We start from the raw sequence: 19,089 nt of genomic DNA, 5'->3' as shown, positions 1-19,089 counted from the left end.
CTTTATTTATTTCCCTAGTAGACAAACATTTCCCCTGGCAGTGTGTCAAAACATATAGTGAATGTAAAGTGATTTGTAATGGGATTTTAAAATGGTTCTCTAACAGTAAAAAAAAATTTAACACAATTACAAAGAACTGCCAGCAAAACTAATCAGCAGCTGTGTTGGGTTGGGATCTTATTTGATATTCCTAGTGTTCAGTGATTCTACAAGGAAGATGTTGGGTTAAGATTTTAGTTGTCAGGGGTTTCAATTAAGCACATCTCTAGCAACAATTTGCTGGGGAATAAAAACACACCACTTAAGAAACACATGTTTAAGAGGAATACACCTTTTTTTTTTTTTAATCAGAAAAAACAGGTTTTGTTGATCTGTTTTTTTCCTGTTGTTGTTTTTTTTTACATTAAAGCGCAGGGTTTGGGGGTTGATATGGTACATTCGCTTGATTTCTTGACCAGTAATTATTGTAAGGGACTAGAATTACCAAATAAAGAGTATATTAAATAGAAAAACAGATTTTGTTCATGCATTTAAAGGATAAGGCTGGTGATTTTCTATATTTTTTCTTATTGTCAACAAATCTCATCTGCAGAGCCAAACCAACAATGAACTCATCCGACATACAAGTATTGAGTGTGTATCCAAAGCCTGATATATCTTATTCCTCTGTGTTATAGATCTCTGTTGTTGTCCAATAACTATTAAAAACACGTGAATTAGCCACAGCACTGCAGTGGGTGACATGTTCCTTCACCCCAAAGAGTTTGGGCATTGTAATCTGTTTGGAAACGGCTCCAAATACTAATAACAGCGATCCTGTTTTCAGTCTCTGGAGAGTAGTTCTGTGTAAGGACGGCAGACGGCACTGAGCATGTGCAGGAATGTGGTTCCATTTGACTTTCACAACCTCTTGACTTTGCACCGAAGTTCTTTGGGAAATTTACAGTGTAGTACTCCTTTAAGAATATATATCTTCATTTTTCAAACACACCAGTAAGATGAAAACACAAAGAAGCAGGAGGAGGAACAGGCAGTACAGTAAATGTGAACTTCAGTCATTTTCTCCACACCTCGGGCCCAGTCAACATTACACGGAGAAAGAATTTAGGGAACTGCTTAAACAAAGACTCACCTTTGTAGTAGAACAGACAGAAATCAGCCAAGACGAACCACTTCCTCTTCCAAAGACGCATCCCAGAGCTGTCCTGCAAAGAGTAAGACGGGTAAAGAGTGTAAGTAACGAATGAATAATGAGACAGAAAATAGTGCGGACTGGAGGAGATAACAAGAGCGTAGACAAAGATCTTAAATAGGAAGAGGAGCAGAAGTAATGAGAAAGAAAGAGATAGAAACGAGTACCTGGGGACAGGAGATGACTGTGAGGAAACAGGAGCAATGATAGAAAAAGTGAGGAGGATATGAGCAGAGATAAAGAGGGTGAGCAGGAAAGAGAGAGGGAGGAAGGGAGTGATCATTTGTCCTAGTTCACTGGCTCGCTGGGCCTGACACGGCTGCTTTACTGCCCGTTTTGTCTATTATGTTCTGTGAAGAAAATTGTGCCATTCGGAGAGGGGAGGAGGCACAGAAGGCATGAAATCACCTCAAACACAGACCTATATTCGTTCTTTGGATAAAAATGTATGATGCTACAACCATGTAATCCCATGTGTGTGTATGTGTGGATGAAAGGGAGTAAATGCCTGTCCACTTGGTATTGTCAGTGTGTATCTGTATGTGTGTGGGTTTGTATATGTGTGTATTTTCGTGCGTGTGATCGGGTCTAATAATGCGTGGGTGTGCGTGCTTTTGTGCATCCACACCCATACCAACATTTAAAGGTTTTTTTTCTAATTAAAATATAATTGCACTGTGCATTTGCGTGCGTATACCTCTGTGTGTGGTCATTAAAATATAATTGCTCTGCAGTAACATCACTCATTGTTTGCCTCATACGGACGCTAAGCCTTCTCCAGTGGGATGATGCCAACTATAGATATTTTAAGTACAACTTCAAATAAACATAGAGTCTCCAGTAATAAGCTGTCTGTGATCAACAGCAGGTGCTCTATATTGCCAAAGAAAAAAAAGAAAAAAAAAAGAAAACTAGGCCATTGGAGGAAACGTTACAGGACCATACAGGCTAAAGCTAGAACTCATCCCTGCGGTGTGTTAAAGAGAAATTAACAGGCCAGATACTGTCGATACTGTCAGGAGGAAGGTACCTATATTCTTGCTGCAGTGAAAATGATGTTATAAGAGCACTGAGAGTGAACCAAACCAAACAGTAAAGCTAAACAATGAGCTGAAACTCGCTATAACGTTCAGTTTAGGTAAGGGGAGATGCAGAGTTGGGTGATAATTCTCTGTAGGTTCTCACATTACATACTGTCGTCAAATTATTAAAGAGTATGGCCACTTTAATCATATCAGTCATTTCTCTCTGGCTCCAGTTTCTGAAATGTGAGGAATCATTGCTTTTCTCTGTTTAAAATAACTGAAACCGAATATCTTTGAGTTTTGTGCTGTTGGTTGGATAAAACAAAACACTTTGAAGGTGTCACCTTGGAAACTGAGATGTTTTTCTGATATTCTATTGATTTAACAATGAATTAATTAATTTAGAGAATAATCATCAGATTACCCGATCATGGAAATGATATTCACTGGCTCAATTAATCATTAATTAATGAAGGCGCCTCTTTAGATTATAACACCCAGAGTTTCCCCGAGAGCTGGTGCTGTGCATAGAATAAGCCCAAGTTTCTGGTTCTGAGTTTTCAGTTTGACGAGGCTTTAATGTAACCTCACTGCTGTCCAACTGGCCACTCACCAGACCTCTACACCTAGTCCTCCGGGTGGTAGGCCCAGATGGCATCTCTTAATTTGACTCTTGCTTGTGACCTTATTTTGAACTTATTTGGGTTAAGGTAATCAGAAAAAGCTGCTTACATGGAGAAGTTGTTGTTCAGTGTCTTAATTTTGGAATAAGGCAGTACTGTAAATATAGTTAATGTCACCCTACAAACACAGTTAAATGTTGTGTGTGTGTGTGTGTGTGTGTGTGTGTCCTGACCTGTTTGTACAGCCATCCCCGGACCACGACGGGGACGTTAGGGTTCCTCTTAATGGCCTGCTCTCTCTTCCCGAAGTTGTGTACCTTGCCACTGGAGCGGGAGCCCTGAAACACAACACAGTCGTATAAGTATAGACGGCTTTCATGTGACGAAAGAAGAGATAAACAAAGTCTGCAGCAACAGCTGTGAATAATTGACAATGTGACAAATGACAACATCTCAACATTTTCATCCCATCCTAAAAATATGGATTGATTACACATGTGCAGTTATTGATCAAGAGATGATCATTTTGTGACTTATCCATCAGTTATATGTTACATTGTCAGCTTAATTCTAATTAGATAACCAAAAAATTTGCTTAGTTTATACATCTTATTTGCTCAGTAGCAAAGTGTTTCTGGTTTAGCTTGCTTAATTAATCCAATAATCATCTTTTAGCACCAAATAAAATCTTTAAGGTTTTAATGGAGAACATTTACTCTCTGTAGCAGAATTATGGTTAAAGAAGTTGTAACCAAAAGTAAGACAGCTCTTTGTGTCACCGTAATATATTTGGAAACAGGCCGCCTGCACCTCATCAGATCTTTCTGTCTTACTTACAACATTATTGAATGGACCTTCACCCACACCATGATTATCTTTTGGAGGTAGCTCTCTTTTTCTGCTCCAGTTGTTTTATAATTACCACCATTATTTGAGCACAGCCAATTTTCCACTGGACCTCCATGACGGTGCCAGCCATGGTTGCTATGACATTTGCCAGACAATGACAAAGACTCAATAGACTATCAGGTAGGAGGTTAGAAAAATCGAAATGTGACCCGCAGGTCAGTGGATCGACTGCTGGACACCTGCTGGAAAATCCGACCAGTGAACCTGAACAGCTACCGTCAAAGGGAGGCAAAATCTCCTAAACTGTCTCACTGTGTCAGCGGCGACTGTGGCTGGCAGATACATGTGACTGTATTTATCTGTGTAGGTTAAAATTAGTGTTACTGATAAAGCAAACTTGCATAAGGAAGGTCGAGGGGTTATAATAGAGAGGAGATGCATTTTATCATCACCACAATGCAGTGTACCGTGTCCTAAAACTAGTGGTTGAATCTATGCATCCTCACACATTTAAGTTTAAGTTGCTCTTGAGTCTCACAGGTCACTTTAGTGCAGCTAAAACGCAGCAGCTCAGGTTTTAATGATATTAGAGATGTTCATAAATTGAATATTTAAGCATTTTACTAAGAACACTTGTCCCTTTAATTAATTTATATCAATCTATTATCTACAGCATACACACTTATCCTTGGCTATCCAGGACAGCCTTTCCCACCAACTGAGTGAGAGCAAGGCTAGATTGAACAGTTTGGGAACCCTCTCACCCAAATATAAACTGAAATTCTAAAAACTGGATTTGAACTCAATGCCCCTCTACAGTACAAGATGTGGCCTAAGGCTCATAATAAATTATACCATTCACATCAGCACTTTATGCCTAAAGTGCACTCTGGTTACATACCATCTGCATCTTAAGTACTTGTACTTGTTCAATGACAATAAAGTTTAATCTAATCTAATCTAATGTAATCTACAGATTACTGTATGTAATAATGCAGACCTCTCATTCTCACATATGTCCAGTTCACCTATCTACCTTGACGTCTTTGTCTCGTGGGAGAAAACCAAAGAACCCAGAGAAATCCCACTCAAACATAGAAAGAACATACCAAATTTATACAGAAAGGACCCAGTCAGCTGGTGAATTTGACCATAGATGACATATAGTCTAATGTAAAGCTGCATGAAGTTCTGAACAACAACTTGGACAGATTTGTGCTTATATATGAACTCCAGCTACACTTCCACGTCATGGTTTTCATTTAGCACAAATGGTACAATTGCAAAGCTGTATGCAACTGTACATGCAATGTATGATATTGTGTAACTTACTTATTTATTTATCTCTTGAACTATTGGGTACTTCTGCTTAATGTTCACCTTCACTATGACCACTAGATTCCCACCTTTGAGAGTAGCTACTCTACACGAGGATGGTCACAACTTGTCTTTTCCAAGATGGTTGACAACGCTTCAGATCACCTAGTTCACAGTTATATGAAATTTTACTGCAAGGACCCATCTAAGAAACTTCCATCTTGACTTAATCTTCCCAGCTGATGTCTATAAGCAGTGTTTAACTCTTTGGTAGTATTAATGCACTACTGTTCCAGGCGCTCACATCGATTCATCTTCTCTTACACACATAAAAATGCATGGGTGCTGGTTGTCTGTCTCTCAGTAAACCAAGAAATTCTTGCATTATGATTGTGTGTTTGTGTGCCTGCATGCCTACTGTGCATATGCCCGTAAGCATACTTATACACTGTGCATATATTCACGCAATCTCATTACACCATCCTCTATTCTGAAATCTCAGAAGAAAGTTAACTCCCCCCGGCAAAGCACACACACACACACACACACTCAACCCTGCCACCTCCATCACACTGATATTATAATAAAAGATGTGGTGTGACGGCTGCACAAGTGTGTGTATATGGACTGTCAGCAGCATTGGGAGGCATCCACAGCAGGAAAACAGCAAACACACTCGCTAATTAGAGGGAGGCTGATCGGCCAAGCATGATGCAAAGTCACAGAGTGGTTCCTATACTGTCACAACGGAGTCCCTTTTCTGTAAATATACAGTATGTGTACGTCAGCGCGTGTTTATCTCCTCCTGCGAGTGTGCGCCTGCAAATATGTTTGTGTGCGATGCGGTGGTCTATTTTTAGGCTGTGGGTAATTCTGTGGAACAGACTGTGGTCCCTGCTGCCAAGAAGCACTCTGTCTTGTAGGTGAATGACTCGGGTTGCAGAGCAGCTATTTGTTACATTAATGACACACGATCAGACAACCTAAAAGCCTGGAGCGCCCGCTCTGAGACTTGAGAGGCTGCAAGTTCAAATCCCAAGCCAGACGAGAATTATCTGGGATAGTGAGGTAATTAAACAAGAGTAGTGTTCGACCCTCCCTTTAGAAATCTGGCAGAAGTGTACATGTACTTAAGAGATACTTAATCCCAATCTGTCCGAGTGGATTTGATCAGCGGTGAATAGTGGCTGAATGTAGCTGAACCTGGCAGTTCCCTAAAGTGAGCAGATTTACTTTTCTCTGTGGTGCATTACTAAGATTTTAAATATCTTTAGGTTTTCCACATCGGTTAGACAAAAGCAGTCATGTAAAGACGTCAACTTAGGCTCTTGGAAAGTGTGATGAGTGTTTTTCCATTTTTTTCTCTGACATTAAAGACTGAAATGATAAAATAGATGAATCAATAATGAAAATACTAACTCCTTGCAGCTCTAGTTACAGTCTACCTTATTCAAAATCATTTTAAGGTTGTCAGGAAGGCACAGTGATGAGCACAGTTATATCTATACCTTATCTTTACCATATCTATATCTATACCTTAAGGAACGGAGTTTTAAATGTGAGCTGCTCAGTACATCCAGTCTTCTACTGTCGATCTCCACCAGCTACTAGCAACTTGTCATTGTGTTTAAATGTCTGACTGCAAAGACTGGTGTTAGTGAGAAAGTAATGGAAACAGCAAAATCGCCTCAAGGATTACAGAATAAAAAAAAAACATGTTGTGTTTGGAGTGTTAATGGCGGTAGTTGCGGCAGAGTGACAGTAACTCTTTGTCCGTGACCACTTTTTTTTCCCCCCCCAGCCAATAAAGAGATTAAAATTAGAGACCTTTAAGTGACAAACAAATCCTTCGACGTGTCACTGTTCAACAAAACACAGGCTAATCATTTGTCGTGATACATGTTGGCATTAATGTTCAAACTGGCACTTCATTTTCAAGAGCGGATAAGCTATTTTCAAGTAGAGCGGAGAAACGACGAGGAACATAAAGGCGCATAAATTCATAACTATAAACTGGGACCCGGCAGGAACTCCTAAATGACATTGGCTTTGATGAATCCCCGCGAACTTGCGCTGACTGGTTATGAACACGAGTGCTTAAAGGAGAACTGTAAGGATTGTGACACATAACTCGTGGGGGATATTTGACGATTTCTGTCTCCGTGTTCCCTCTGATGTTTAGTCAGAGGCGGAATAGATGTTCAAAATGTGGATTCATTTCTTGATGGCGGTGTGTTATGCAAGGGGAACATCGTTCCTCTGGGACAAGATTCTTTTGTTAAGAGTTTTCCTTGTCAGAATGAGGCATCTGTACTATTTCCCCGCTGTTTGATGGCAGGGGTGATGAGCCAGAGCACCTGGGAGGGCTTGGGGGGTCGGGGGAAAACGCGGGGCGTGGAAACAGCGGCGAGGCAGCGTGATGGATGCCCTGTCATCTGGGTACTGCGCCCGATGACACATGTTCAATCTTAGTCCCGAGGCACCTGTTGATAGGGCAGGATGAGATTTCATGGCACTGCGGAGCTGTGTGTGTGTGTGTGTGTGAGTGTGAGTGTGTTAGTGAGTGAAAGGGAGTGTAAGATATAGACTGAAAGATAGAGCGACAGAGAGAAAGAGCGAGCCGAGGAAAAAGGAAGAAAAAGAAATAAAGTAGAGAGAGAGATAGACAGAGAAGCTTTCCAATTTCCATGTGGATTACGACGGAATGTTGCACAAAACCAGTTTGCAAAGAACGTAACGACATGAAGTCTGCAATTCGAGGCACAAATTGGAATTTGCAAGCATTGCTTACGCTGAGACGCTTCAACAGATTCCGTAATTTCGGCGGCGCCGGCAAATTGCCCGAGACAATGACAACTTGAAGGACAACTAGAAGCAAGTTGAAGAGTGTGGTGGGGGGTAAAAAAAAGTACAAGCTCCAAAGAAATGTAACTGTGTGTTGTTTTATTGTTACTCCGCACACATCTTTACAACTTTCAGTAGATAATGTTGGTTGTGTCGATTAAATCCTAGAATGGATGAATGAACGGTGATATCAATCAGATGTGAAACAAGCAACGTTTTAGAGTAAAACATAAACGCCTCCAAACATAACCACAAAAATGAACTATGAAAGAAACAAGGATGCAGGATTTTACTTTTTCAAATAAACTGTTAAACTGAAATCATAACCAAAACCTGGAATTTGTGATGTAGTTACAAATATTGAAGGTTTATTGCTTGTGCATGGTATTAAATAAACTGAGACTCTATTTGTAATTAGCTCTGTGTTGTAAATAAATCACAGAAGGAGTCAAGAAGGAACAGTTCACTTTAATGCTGCGGTAACAAGTTCTCAAACAGGAGATAGTGAGCTCACTAAATGAAACATCTAAAACAATGCAGTCTTTTATGGTAATAAATGCCCTTCTGTAGCCCTCTCAGTGTGACAGACAGCTATGAGTCCATTGTAATTAAATCACATCTACCTGCTGGCTTTGAATCCTGCTTTAATCAAACTAGAGCTATACCCTCTACCTCTAACACCAAACCTCCACCTCTACCTCCAATTAAGTCTCTTGTCTTCCGTTTCTGCAGGGCCTGTCATGGATCTTGGTCGACCGCAGCAGACCTTTTAATTCATTCATTATCAACTCATCACTATCCAGCGTCCACAGCTGGATATCACAGAAGAGGACACACAGAAGAGCGATGAGTCTACAACTGTCAATAATGCTGCTACTAATAATAATATTCACTTTTATTCATGCAGAGCTCATCTGAGCATGAAAACATCAAGATAATCAGACATAATTACTTGAGAAAATTGGGATTAAAAAAACAAAATACAAATGTACAATTAAAAACTAAATTAATGTAAGTAGTTATTTAAATAGTGATAGTATTTGCAAACACTTCAGGCATGATTTTCCATGGTCTAGGGAGCCTGATGGTAAAACCACACCTGAGACTGTCAGAGGAGAAGATTTCAGACTATGCTCCGGCTCATAAGAAAGGCTGCTGTGTTTAATATTTTAACATCATTATTACATTAGTCCATTTGACTTATCCCATCAAAATAATTAATGTTATTAAAGAAGACCACTGCTGAGCAGATTGTTCATTCACTGCATACCTCTACACAAATTTTTTATTTAATGCATCCTAGTGTCACAAGGATGGGTTGGGGAGGAAATCTGCATTTGTTCTACAAGGAACAAGGATATCGCTTTAGTGTACGGCACAAAACAGGATGAGCGAGCTGATCTATCACAGAGAGAGCGAAAGATTTCACAGGTTTTCACAACAGAGTGGACAAAATTAAAGGCAAATTGGAAAAAAGACAGCGGATTGTGAAAAAAAAACGGGACCTATGCAACTCTTGTTCAAAGAAAAGGCCATTTTACCTCTGTCGTTAGCTTTTTACGCTCCATTACACTCCAGACACAGATGTAGGTCACTCTTTGCACTCTTAGCTTGGAGATCAATGAATTTAAAAGTTGTTCTGCTCTTTGAAATATTTCACGTTACTCGGGTGTACAGCATCAACTAACAGTGTTGTGTGTGACAGGGCTGAACACTGAAGAAAGTAGTGAACTGTAGTTGACACTTACAGACTACAGCGTCTACCCTTTAAGACCATAACATGTAAAGTTCATAGTACATTTTGTCAAATGTATCACTGTCTAAGGCCATAATTACATCATCATTTCATAAAAAAGACTGTAACTCCAGAATAAATAAACAAATCCAAAGATAAGAGTTAAACTAATAGTCACACATATGTAAATGGTAAAAAACTAAAACTAAATATTTATTTTGAGACAAAGATTACAGTTTATTATGCAAAATGGGAGCTTTACATATACACGTATACAGTTACATCATATATACACACACCACTAGGCAGTGTGCAAAATTAACTTTTGTTATCCACTGGCCAAATGGCTAGTAAATGTTCAAATTGTAGCAGCCACTCAATAGATTACCACTGTTTTTTAGGCTGCTGATTGAAGCGAATCCACCAGCCACTTGCATATTCTACCAGCATTTGGCTGGTGGCTGGTGCTAATTCTGTGCCCTTCCTCCAGGGTCACCCGCACTAAACATGGTGGTCTAAACCTCAACACAGTCTAAAGAGCTTTAGATACAACCACAGCTAAATTAAACTGAACCACACACACACACACACACACACAGACTAACCTTGGAGGCAGAAGTGGTGTCCACAGTGGAAGAGGTGATGGCAGTGGAGGCCTCGCTGACGGTGGTGCTGGAGAGCTGCTCACCTCCGGGTTTGGACATCATGCGAGCACCCTGCAGCCTGCGCACACACACACACACACAGAAACGCCATTACACACCACTGCTACCACCAGGAAAGTAATCTCATGTTGTCAATAAACTTTTTATGTGTGGTTTCCATTTCTGTTTTCACAATCATCTCCAGTCTGACCTTCTGAGTCCTTATAACTGATTTCTTGTCATTTTGGATATGCACTATGTGAATTAAATGTTATTGTAGCTCTAAAATAAAAAGTCAAATGTACATGAATTGATCGAGGAGGAAAGGATTGATGGGAAGGGTGAGGAGTCGAGACAGAGTCTAGATAGAGGATGTTAGGGCCTCTCCCATGGTTTGTGCATACTGTCTCCAGAGACCAAGGATAAATCCTTTGTGCCTTAGTGTGTGTGGGCGTGTGTGTTTGTGTACAATCTATTTTCTTACTGTACCCTCAGGTTAGCTCAGACCTATTACCTCATATGGCTGTTTCACAACAGGAGGCTGATAAATGGTCTTATAAACCTGATTCACAGCAGAAAAAATCAAAAGTGCACAGAGCAGACTGTGTTATGTAACCGTGTGCTTCCAAAATAAATTAACAGTCCTTAATCCGAATGTAAAGTAGACACAACAGCAGCAAATATGAGCGTGAAGATATTATGTCACGGTCAAATAAAAATTACACAACTGACAGTTTTTAAATTCATTGTGATGCTTTAAGAAGGATTTGTTTTTCTTTCGGTTCCCGTCTGTATAATGACTTATCATGGGATATTGAAGCATTACTATGGCATTAAGCCTTTTATACCATGACAGTAAAAAGCAACAGGAGTCATAGATATGAGGGTTGACGTGACAGATCCTGGACATCACAAGAGACCACTGGGTAAAAACAAGACATCCCAGAGTTTTCTGCCATAAGTAACCCAAATGAACAAATAACAAATAAGTTAATTAGACTGGGCAGCCTTATTGATAGGCAGCAGCTTCTATTTCGAGGTCTATTTCTCCCATAGATTTCCAATTGACTGGTGAAATGATGACAGTGGTGACAGGCAGACTTTGGAATCTGATTACTCTGAATCCCACAACAATCCAGATTGGGTCTTCTAGATTTTGTCTTTGCTGGATGAAAACCATTTAACTCCAAAATATCAACTTTTCAGTACGACAGACTGTACTTTCAGACACAATTTAAGGTTATTCAACAGTTTATGAGAACATTTTATAGTCCAAAAGGATTACAGGACTTTTTCAACCCATTGAGGACCAAGTAGACACAAGAACCAAAACCAAGAACAAAAGACCAAGAACAACAAGAACCACAAATTCAAACATGTCAAACATCAAAATTAGATGGACAAAGTTGTAACACGACAGCAGTTAAACGTAACATGTAAGTTATGTGGATAGTAACACAATTAGCAAGATAGTATGATTAACTGACGGCAGTGAACCTTCGTTGGGCAGCGATAAAGCAGCATGAGGCCAGACCAGGCTGAACAAACAGAGCTACGTCATCTGTGATCAAAGGATTGTGGATGAATGAGTCTCACCACAATGCAAACTATTCACAGATCAGTTACGGATCAGACACCCTGACTTTTCTGAAAACACACAATGACGTCATGAAACATGTCCTATAGTATACAGAACCGTGGAGATAGAAACATGAGAGAAACACGGATTAAACACACTGAAGAGTTGGGTTTAAATCTTTCTGTTCAGGGTTTTTGCTGCTTCTTAACAGGTGCATCCCTTACAGCCATATCCAACAGACTTCACCTCAAACAGATTTGCTAACCTGTTACAATAAAATATTAAGATATCTTCTTGTCTGTAGTCTTCAGCACTTCTTAGTTCCTTTTTGATGTGTCAAAAGATTCAAAAAGAAAAGAAAAGCAGCTCACATCATAGACATCATGTTATTTATCTTTCAATCTGGCAGCATGTTGTGGACAATTCTGCTTTTTTTTTGTTGCTAAGGATACAGGTACTGCATGAAAGCCTTTAAATTCATTACCAAACACAGCTTTACAGTCTCAAAAGCAAAACAGTATTGCTTCTGCTTGTCAGCTGATAAGACAGAGAGGTTTTTACAGGTTTATGTTTTTGGCTTTGGTAATTATGGTTTCATTGAATTCATTGAGGTCCAGAGTGTTCTGACAGCTTTAACCAATAATGTTACCAATAATCTTTTTTTTTAATTCGGAGAAGTTGGATATTTAAAGAACACTGAGTTCTTGTTAGAGATTGGATTACCGACCAAAAAAGTGAGCAACTCCCCAGACGTGAGTTGTGTGTTTGTTGGGGTATATGCACCGTCTATGTTGTCTGGCTTACACCATCAAATATACAGTATTTTCCCAGCCAGTGTGTCATAGTTTTGAGTGGTTATTACACTGTAAAGTGCTTTTCCATTCACCTGCCAATGACCTTCAGCCATACACAGATCAAAGACGATATACCTGGCACTGGACAAAGACCAGTCTGTACCTTTGTCAGTCTACCGTCTAGAGCACTAGAACTGGAGGTAAATAAGCCTTTACAGTTTAGTACTGTACACATGTTTTTTATGGTATACACAGGCATACTGTATGTGTCATGTCCACAAAGAAATTGTGTTCTCTAAAGAGCTTCTTCTGCCTCGGAATATGGTATGCAACACAATTAAAAGTAGATTTTTATCTCAAACGTTGCTCCAACAGAGTCTGATGAATCTCATGAAGTTGCATTTTGTACTAATTTGTTGTTGTCTGGTGCTTTTTTCATTTTTAATGCTCTTTCTGCAGTTGGTTTTTTGTTTTTGATGAGTAATTTTCATCTTTTACAATTTAATTTGCAAAATCAGATCATTTATTTTTTCACGTTTCTATTTGGTTTGGTTTCCCTTTTTTCTTGTTTCAGTCAAACTGTTCAAATTTTAAAGGAGAGATATGATGCTTTTAGGGATTTTCAGTTATTTTATACTCTTATTATGTTAAACATGGTCAAAGGTCCAAGACTTGAGGTGAATATATGTTAAAAAATGCTCCCCGAAAGTCAAAAGCCAGATCTCCAGCCTTGTATGCAAAGTTACCTCTACTTCCACCTTGTCATGACATCAGATTATTTGGATATTCCCACATTCAATGGTCGTCTGTTGGTGGGTTTTGTTGCCAGGGTTGTTGCTAAAGTTGCTCCGTGGGTTGTTTGTGTTGTTCACTCACATATTTTGGATCAGATTCAGACTCAAACATGTACAGATGTATTTGAGAAGATGCTTTTCAAGTACAGAACAAGAAAAAGAAGTGAAATCCAACTACTATTGTTTGTTTACATAGTCTCTAGGGATGCCATGGTGAGCAAATTTTACCACCGGTTAATAAACTTGTTGACAACACCGGTGTTACTGGTTACGCCAAACATTTTACAAGGTAAGATATTTGTCGATGATGCTTAATATCTGTAGATTACTTTGATCTTTAACGTCGGATTTTTAGTTTAATTTTAGCCTGAAGCCATCGAAGGGGAAGCCCTTAGATGGCTTCAGGCTGCTGCTAAGTATCACTAGCGGGTTCTCTTCCATGTACAGCCGGTCTGCGGTGCACACAGATGCCAGGATGAGCCAGAGGATAACTGCTGCTTAGAGCCAGAACTGGAGCAAACCGCCTGCTATCTGGAGAGAGACAAACCGAGAGAAGGCTGAGCAGGCAGAGAGTGGGAGAGTTTCTCCCAAAAACAAGCACTGAGACCCGGAGAGACATGAGAGCAGCTGCTCGCTAACAGCTACATGTGTTTACAGCAGAGAACAGGAGGGAGGACACACGTCTGACTCCGCTTCTCTGTGCTGCGACTCTGCTGCTGCTGCAGACGGTCTCACACTCTCAGTTTATACTTGTAGCATCCGTCATTCGACTAAGTATTGATAATATGTTTAGTATTTTACAAAGTTAAAGTTTTTTATATGATGAACATGGGTGCTGATATACGAAAATGAACTAAATGGGTTTTATTTCTATTTAAAGAAAAAGCGAAACGATGATGGGGGGGGGGGCAAGTAATGTAATCCGTGTATGCCCTAACACTGTGTAACACCAACTACCGCAGCAGGTGTAGTAGCCTCCCGAGCCCCCCAAAGTCTGCTGAGGTGCGGCCTCCAGGAGCTGGCCAATCAGAATAGAGTGGGCTCAGTGGGAGGGCTTAAAGACACAGCAGCTAAAACAGCCTGTTTCAGACGGAGGCTGAACTGAGAGGCTGCGTAAAGGGCCAGTATCACATAACTTTTTTTTTCATGAGTTTTTTAAACTGTAAAATCATGCAAAGCTATCCCAGTAGAGTCCTAGAATATAAAAATAGACCTTGAAATGTGCATGATACGTCCCCTTTAAATTGTTCATTTTTTAAATGATCATTTTATTGGATCTCAAGGTGACTAGAATGACTTTGTGGAACGAGAATCCAAATAAAAAAATACAGAATGAGGTGAGCTGCTGCCAATTTACTGTAAATGACATGCAGAGTATCTGTAATTTGAAGTTTGTTTGCATGTGTGTGTATGTGTGTGTATGTGTGTTGCAGGTTTGAAAACAGACCATACAGACATGCAATTTAGTCAGGCAACGAATCCCAACAAAACGTGACTACCTGCTTGCCGGCTATGCTCAGAATATCTCTTTGAATGATGACAGCTCCGTTATTGCTGCTGTCGCATTGCAGTGAGACAGATGAGACGTTCCGTGCTGGATGTTTTATTGTCAACCGGCTGACATCAGGCGGAGTACGCGTGTAAATCTGTCTGATTAGTTTCAGAAGAGAAAACACTGGCAATGTAACGCATTCCCTCATCTAAGAATCCAACCTCATTACCTTGTGCTATCTCTCTCTGATGCCCTTTTTTCCTCTTTCAAATAGATTCATACATTTTTATTTCTGTAAATACACATTTATCTTACTGTGAATTGCTCTATTAGTGAAAAATACAACTATTTGTGAGTGTTTCTGTAAGAAATCTGAACATCAGCCTTCTCAGTTTTTATCTTGTAAAAATTATTTTGTCTTTCAGTTGGGCTCTTGTTCTCCTTCTTTCTATCTTCTTCAGACAAATTAACAGACCCTCCTCTCTGCCCTCCATATTAAAGACCGTACTTTCACCACAGCCTGCAGCTTCAGTACATTACCGACTTCTATCTACAGATGCATAATGTAAAGCCCTAGAACGTGGTGTGGGTGGGTTGAGAGCGAGGGAGATATTAGCTATGTTTTCATTCTGCTGTCAAGATAATTTCATGCAAACTTCTGAAAGGTCACAAACTATAAAATGTAAATTAGACGCATTTGCATCAAAGTCAAAGTAAAACTAATGTATTCACCAGAAAGATTTTTTCAAAGAACCGATTTTTAAAAAAAAAAAAGATTAGTATCAAGGAAAGTCATTGTTCTTTGATTAGGAGCTAATGTTGGTTATAATTTCATGTTCTCTAAATACCAAAGCATGGAAAGGCACCTTGCTTACCAACCACTCCACTGACCAATAATAAATAACCTTTCTCTGCTTTCCATTTATAAGGTTCTTTGTCAAAGCAAAGGTTTAAACGTGACATTTTGGGGATCTTGTGGAATTTTGCCATTTTATTCGGCTTTTTAATAGGTTACCTGCCTACCGAGAAAAAGTTCTTGAAAGGTACAGAAGAGCGAGAGACAAGAGGTGTTTATGACCTTGTTGATGAAAGAGAGAAGAAAACCATAGAGGGAGGTGATAGAGAAAGAGCCAGAAAACGAGATGAAGTAAACGTCAGAGTCTTTGATTTCCTCACAGCAAAATAGAAAAAAAAAAAAAAAAAACTGGCAAATTATAGCCTTACTTTCTCTGCAGAGAGGTATACAAGGCTCAATTCTTCTGTCTGCCATAAGGGACACAGCTTGTCTGTGACTAGACTTTCTATAGCTTTTTTCAACTTACTTCACAGAGGAAAAACACATCTGATATCACGGGGGAAGGAGGAGGACATAATTTGGCCTTTTTGAGTGCAGGCTGGCCTTGACTCTAGAGGTTTGGAGAAAAGGTATGACCTCTATTTCTGTGAATTAATCCATGTGTAACACAGCTCCTGGAGGTCCGAGGGGAACATAACCCACTTATTTACCTCGAAATGCCCAAAGAGGATGGGGTCACGAGTGGTAATCTGTTTACCTCTGCAGACAACAGAGAGGTTGAAGAGACGGAAACACAAAAGGTCTGAGTGAAAGAGAGAAAAACAAAAGAGACAGTGACAGAAAAAGGGTTATAAGAGAGAGAGGCAGTCAAGAGTGAAGGTGTGAACCAACTGTTGATTTCTCAAATTCCCTTTATTAACTATATTTTACAACCTTTAAAGTTGATGGTTTTGAAACTGTTTCGGCAACTTAAGGGTCCTCACCGAGCGAACGAACCTCTCTAAAAATCGAGGCGAACTAAATTAAATTGAGAAGACAAAGACACAAGAGAAAGAGAAGAAAGAGAAACGATGTAGAGATCGAGTCAGTCGAGGGACGCCGTCACACTTCACTTCACATGTTGTTGTTCTGCGGCTCCATCAGTTCGGTATCAGTGTTCTCGTTGTTCCGCAGAGCGCTCATGAAAGAGGAGCAGGTGGAAAAGTGGTAATTACTACTATTGATTTATGCTTTTTGCACTGCATAAAAACACAGCACAGCGTTATAATCTGATATTAATATGACTTTATTATCTGATAGTGTCTGGTTTGTTTTGTTTTCTCTTTAAAAATGCACTAAATATCAATTTTTTTTAAGAGTTGGCAGCCTTGTTTGGATTTTATGGGCACGTTTCCAATGTCATCATCACAAATGTTAATTTAGGGTTTGTTGTTTTTTGCTGTATATCTTCCTGTCTAATGATTACCATCTCAAATGTTTTTGTTATTTATTGTTTGTATGTGGGTTGGTAGAAGACTGTGCAGTGTTAAAATCTGATGTTTTTTTTAAAAAAGTATTGAAAATCATAACCTAAACTGACTGCAATCACATTTAAGATTTTTTTTGTCTACCAATACATAACAATATCATTTTAATATAATTTCTCTTTATTACTGCTAAGTGAAATCATTGCACTAACACGCCCCAGCAGGAAGAGTCGACCATGACCGTCCTGTTCATCTACTTATTATTTCCAGTATTGATAATTCTCCAGCTTGCTGTTGCGCTGTGAGACATCATTCAAAAAACACAAAACACAGTAAGCTTGAAAATTCCATAAGTCATTCTGGGAGTTTCCAAATACTGTTGGCTGTAAAGCAGCTGGAGCAGAGCAGCTTTGATTCCAGTGCTTTGCTAAAGGCCACGCTGATTGTAGACGCTGACGGGGGAAAAAAAGCTTTATTCACTTCGTTTCCCTGCCAAGATTTTCCCACTTGGTCTTAGTATTTAAACTCTCAAACATTCTGTTACAACCCAACATTTCTGACCTTAAGGCTAATCAACATAACCGCACAATTTAAACAGAATTTAATTTGCACCATTTCTATCTCTCCATGTCACAAATAGTATCATCTCTGGGCTTGTGGCATCACTAGTTAATACGATTAAAAATTAAAAGACATTTAGAGGATTCAGATGTGAAACAACACCCTGTTATTAAGAAATAAGACTTTTCAATCAGAACTGATTCCTCAACAAAGCCAGATAATAAACAGAATAATCATGCACATCAGTAATCAGGGATGAAATGTGCAATCTTTGAGCTCGGATGCTTCCGTGGAAAGCAACGAGACAGATGCGACGCAAGCAGCTGAGCAGGTTTCATTGATTTCCAAGGAGGTGATCGAACCTTGGCTGTTGTTTGACTTTGTAACATTCACAAAGGTTTCAATAGCAAGTCTTGTGGTGGATGCAGATTTCTATTACAAAATATAGACAGTAAAACCCAGGAACACGCAACTAATGAAAGAAATGTTGAATTGGAGACCACACTGAGAGGCTTGTGGTGCAAGCAGAGGCTAGCCCAAACATGACATCTGTGTTTGTGACAAATAAAACCACTCACCTGCACCTCACACCTTTAAAAAACTTAACAACACTTCATTGAAGGATGAATCTGAACAAATAAATAGAGAAAATGATGCAGGACTGGGATCTAACAGGGTAAATCACTTCAGAGAAATAAACTCATACATCCAAAATGCTGTTGTTTCACCCCCCCAAAAACCAAAGACAATCCTTTGAAGTGACTTCAAAAGCTAGAAGCTTGAAATAAAATGTGTAAGCCTCACGCTCACAGCCCATCATTAAAAAAAAAAAAAAAATACATGGAAACATGGGACCAAATAAACGCTAATGACGACTCCAACTCAAGAAAAAAAAAGCAAACAATTTGAAGTTTCTGTGAAATCTTTCAGTGAATGCAAACACGCCGTTTTTCCTCTGGCCTTGATTCAAAATATAGATCGTGCTTCATCTCTGATGCAGCTTGTGAAGAAGAGGAAGAGGAGTCGAATAAAATCGAGGACCGACGTTTAAAGATGGGAGAGTATGACGGGGCAGGAACTTAAGATTCTTTTAAAAAAAACATTGCATATTAATCTCACTCAGCGCTACTGGCAACGAGTCAAGTGAAACCACATTATGGGTTGGAGGGCATTTATTGGCTGCACATCAGTAGGAAAAGGTTTCGCCTCCGCTTGTTACGCCCGTGGGAGGAAGAGGCAGCCGCGTTGTGAAGGAAGAGGAGATTTAATCACGCAGGAGAAGTAATAGACGGAAGGATTCTGACATTTTTATCACAAGACTTTCCTGTATTTATTGATAACTTTCAAAAAATAACGAGAAAAAGTCACTTTGGCGAAC

General features: G+C 39.5%; 1 protein-coding gene across 7 annotated transcripts in view; it reads right to left on the bottom strand.

The window, feature by feature from the left end:
* Positions 1-19,089, bottom strand: part of plekha7a (pleckstrin homology domain containing, family A member 7a) — a 143,181-nt gene that overhangs the window by 34,365 nt on the left and 89,727 nt on the right. For all 7 annotated transcript variants that reach the window (XM_067590505.1, XM_067590512.1, XM_067590510.1 and 4 more), the window contains 3 exons: positions 10,191-10,308; positions 3,074-3,178; positions 1,133-1,205 (listed from right to left, as the gene is read on the bottom strand). In XM_067590505.1, coding sequence (XP_067446606.1) covers positions 1,133-1,205; positions 3,074-3,178; positions 10,191-10,308 — 296 coding nt within the window. The remainder of the gene's footprint in view (positions 1-1,132; positions 1,206-3,073; positions 3,179-10,190; positions 10,309-19,089) is intronic.

The sequence above is a fragment of the Thunnus thynnus genome, chromosome 5 (assembly GCF_963924715.1).
Source record: "Thunnus thynnus chromosome 5, fThuThy2.1, whole genome shotgun sequence".
In the NCBI taxonomy this organism is placed as follows: Eukaryota; Metazoa; Chordata; class Actinopteri; order Scombriformes; family Scombridae; genus Thunnus; species Thunnus thynnus.
Note: the sequence above shows the minus strand (reverse complement) of the source record. Positions and strands in the feature narration are given on the sequence as shown.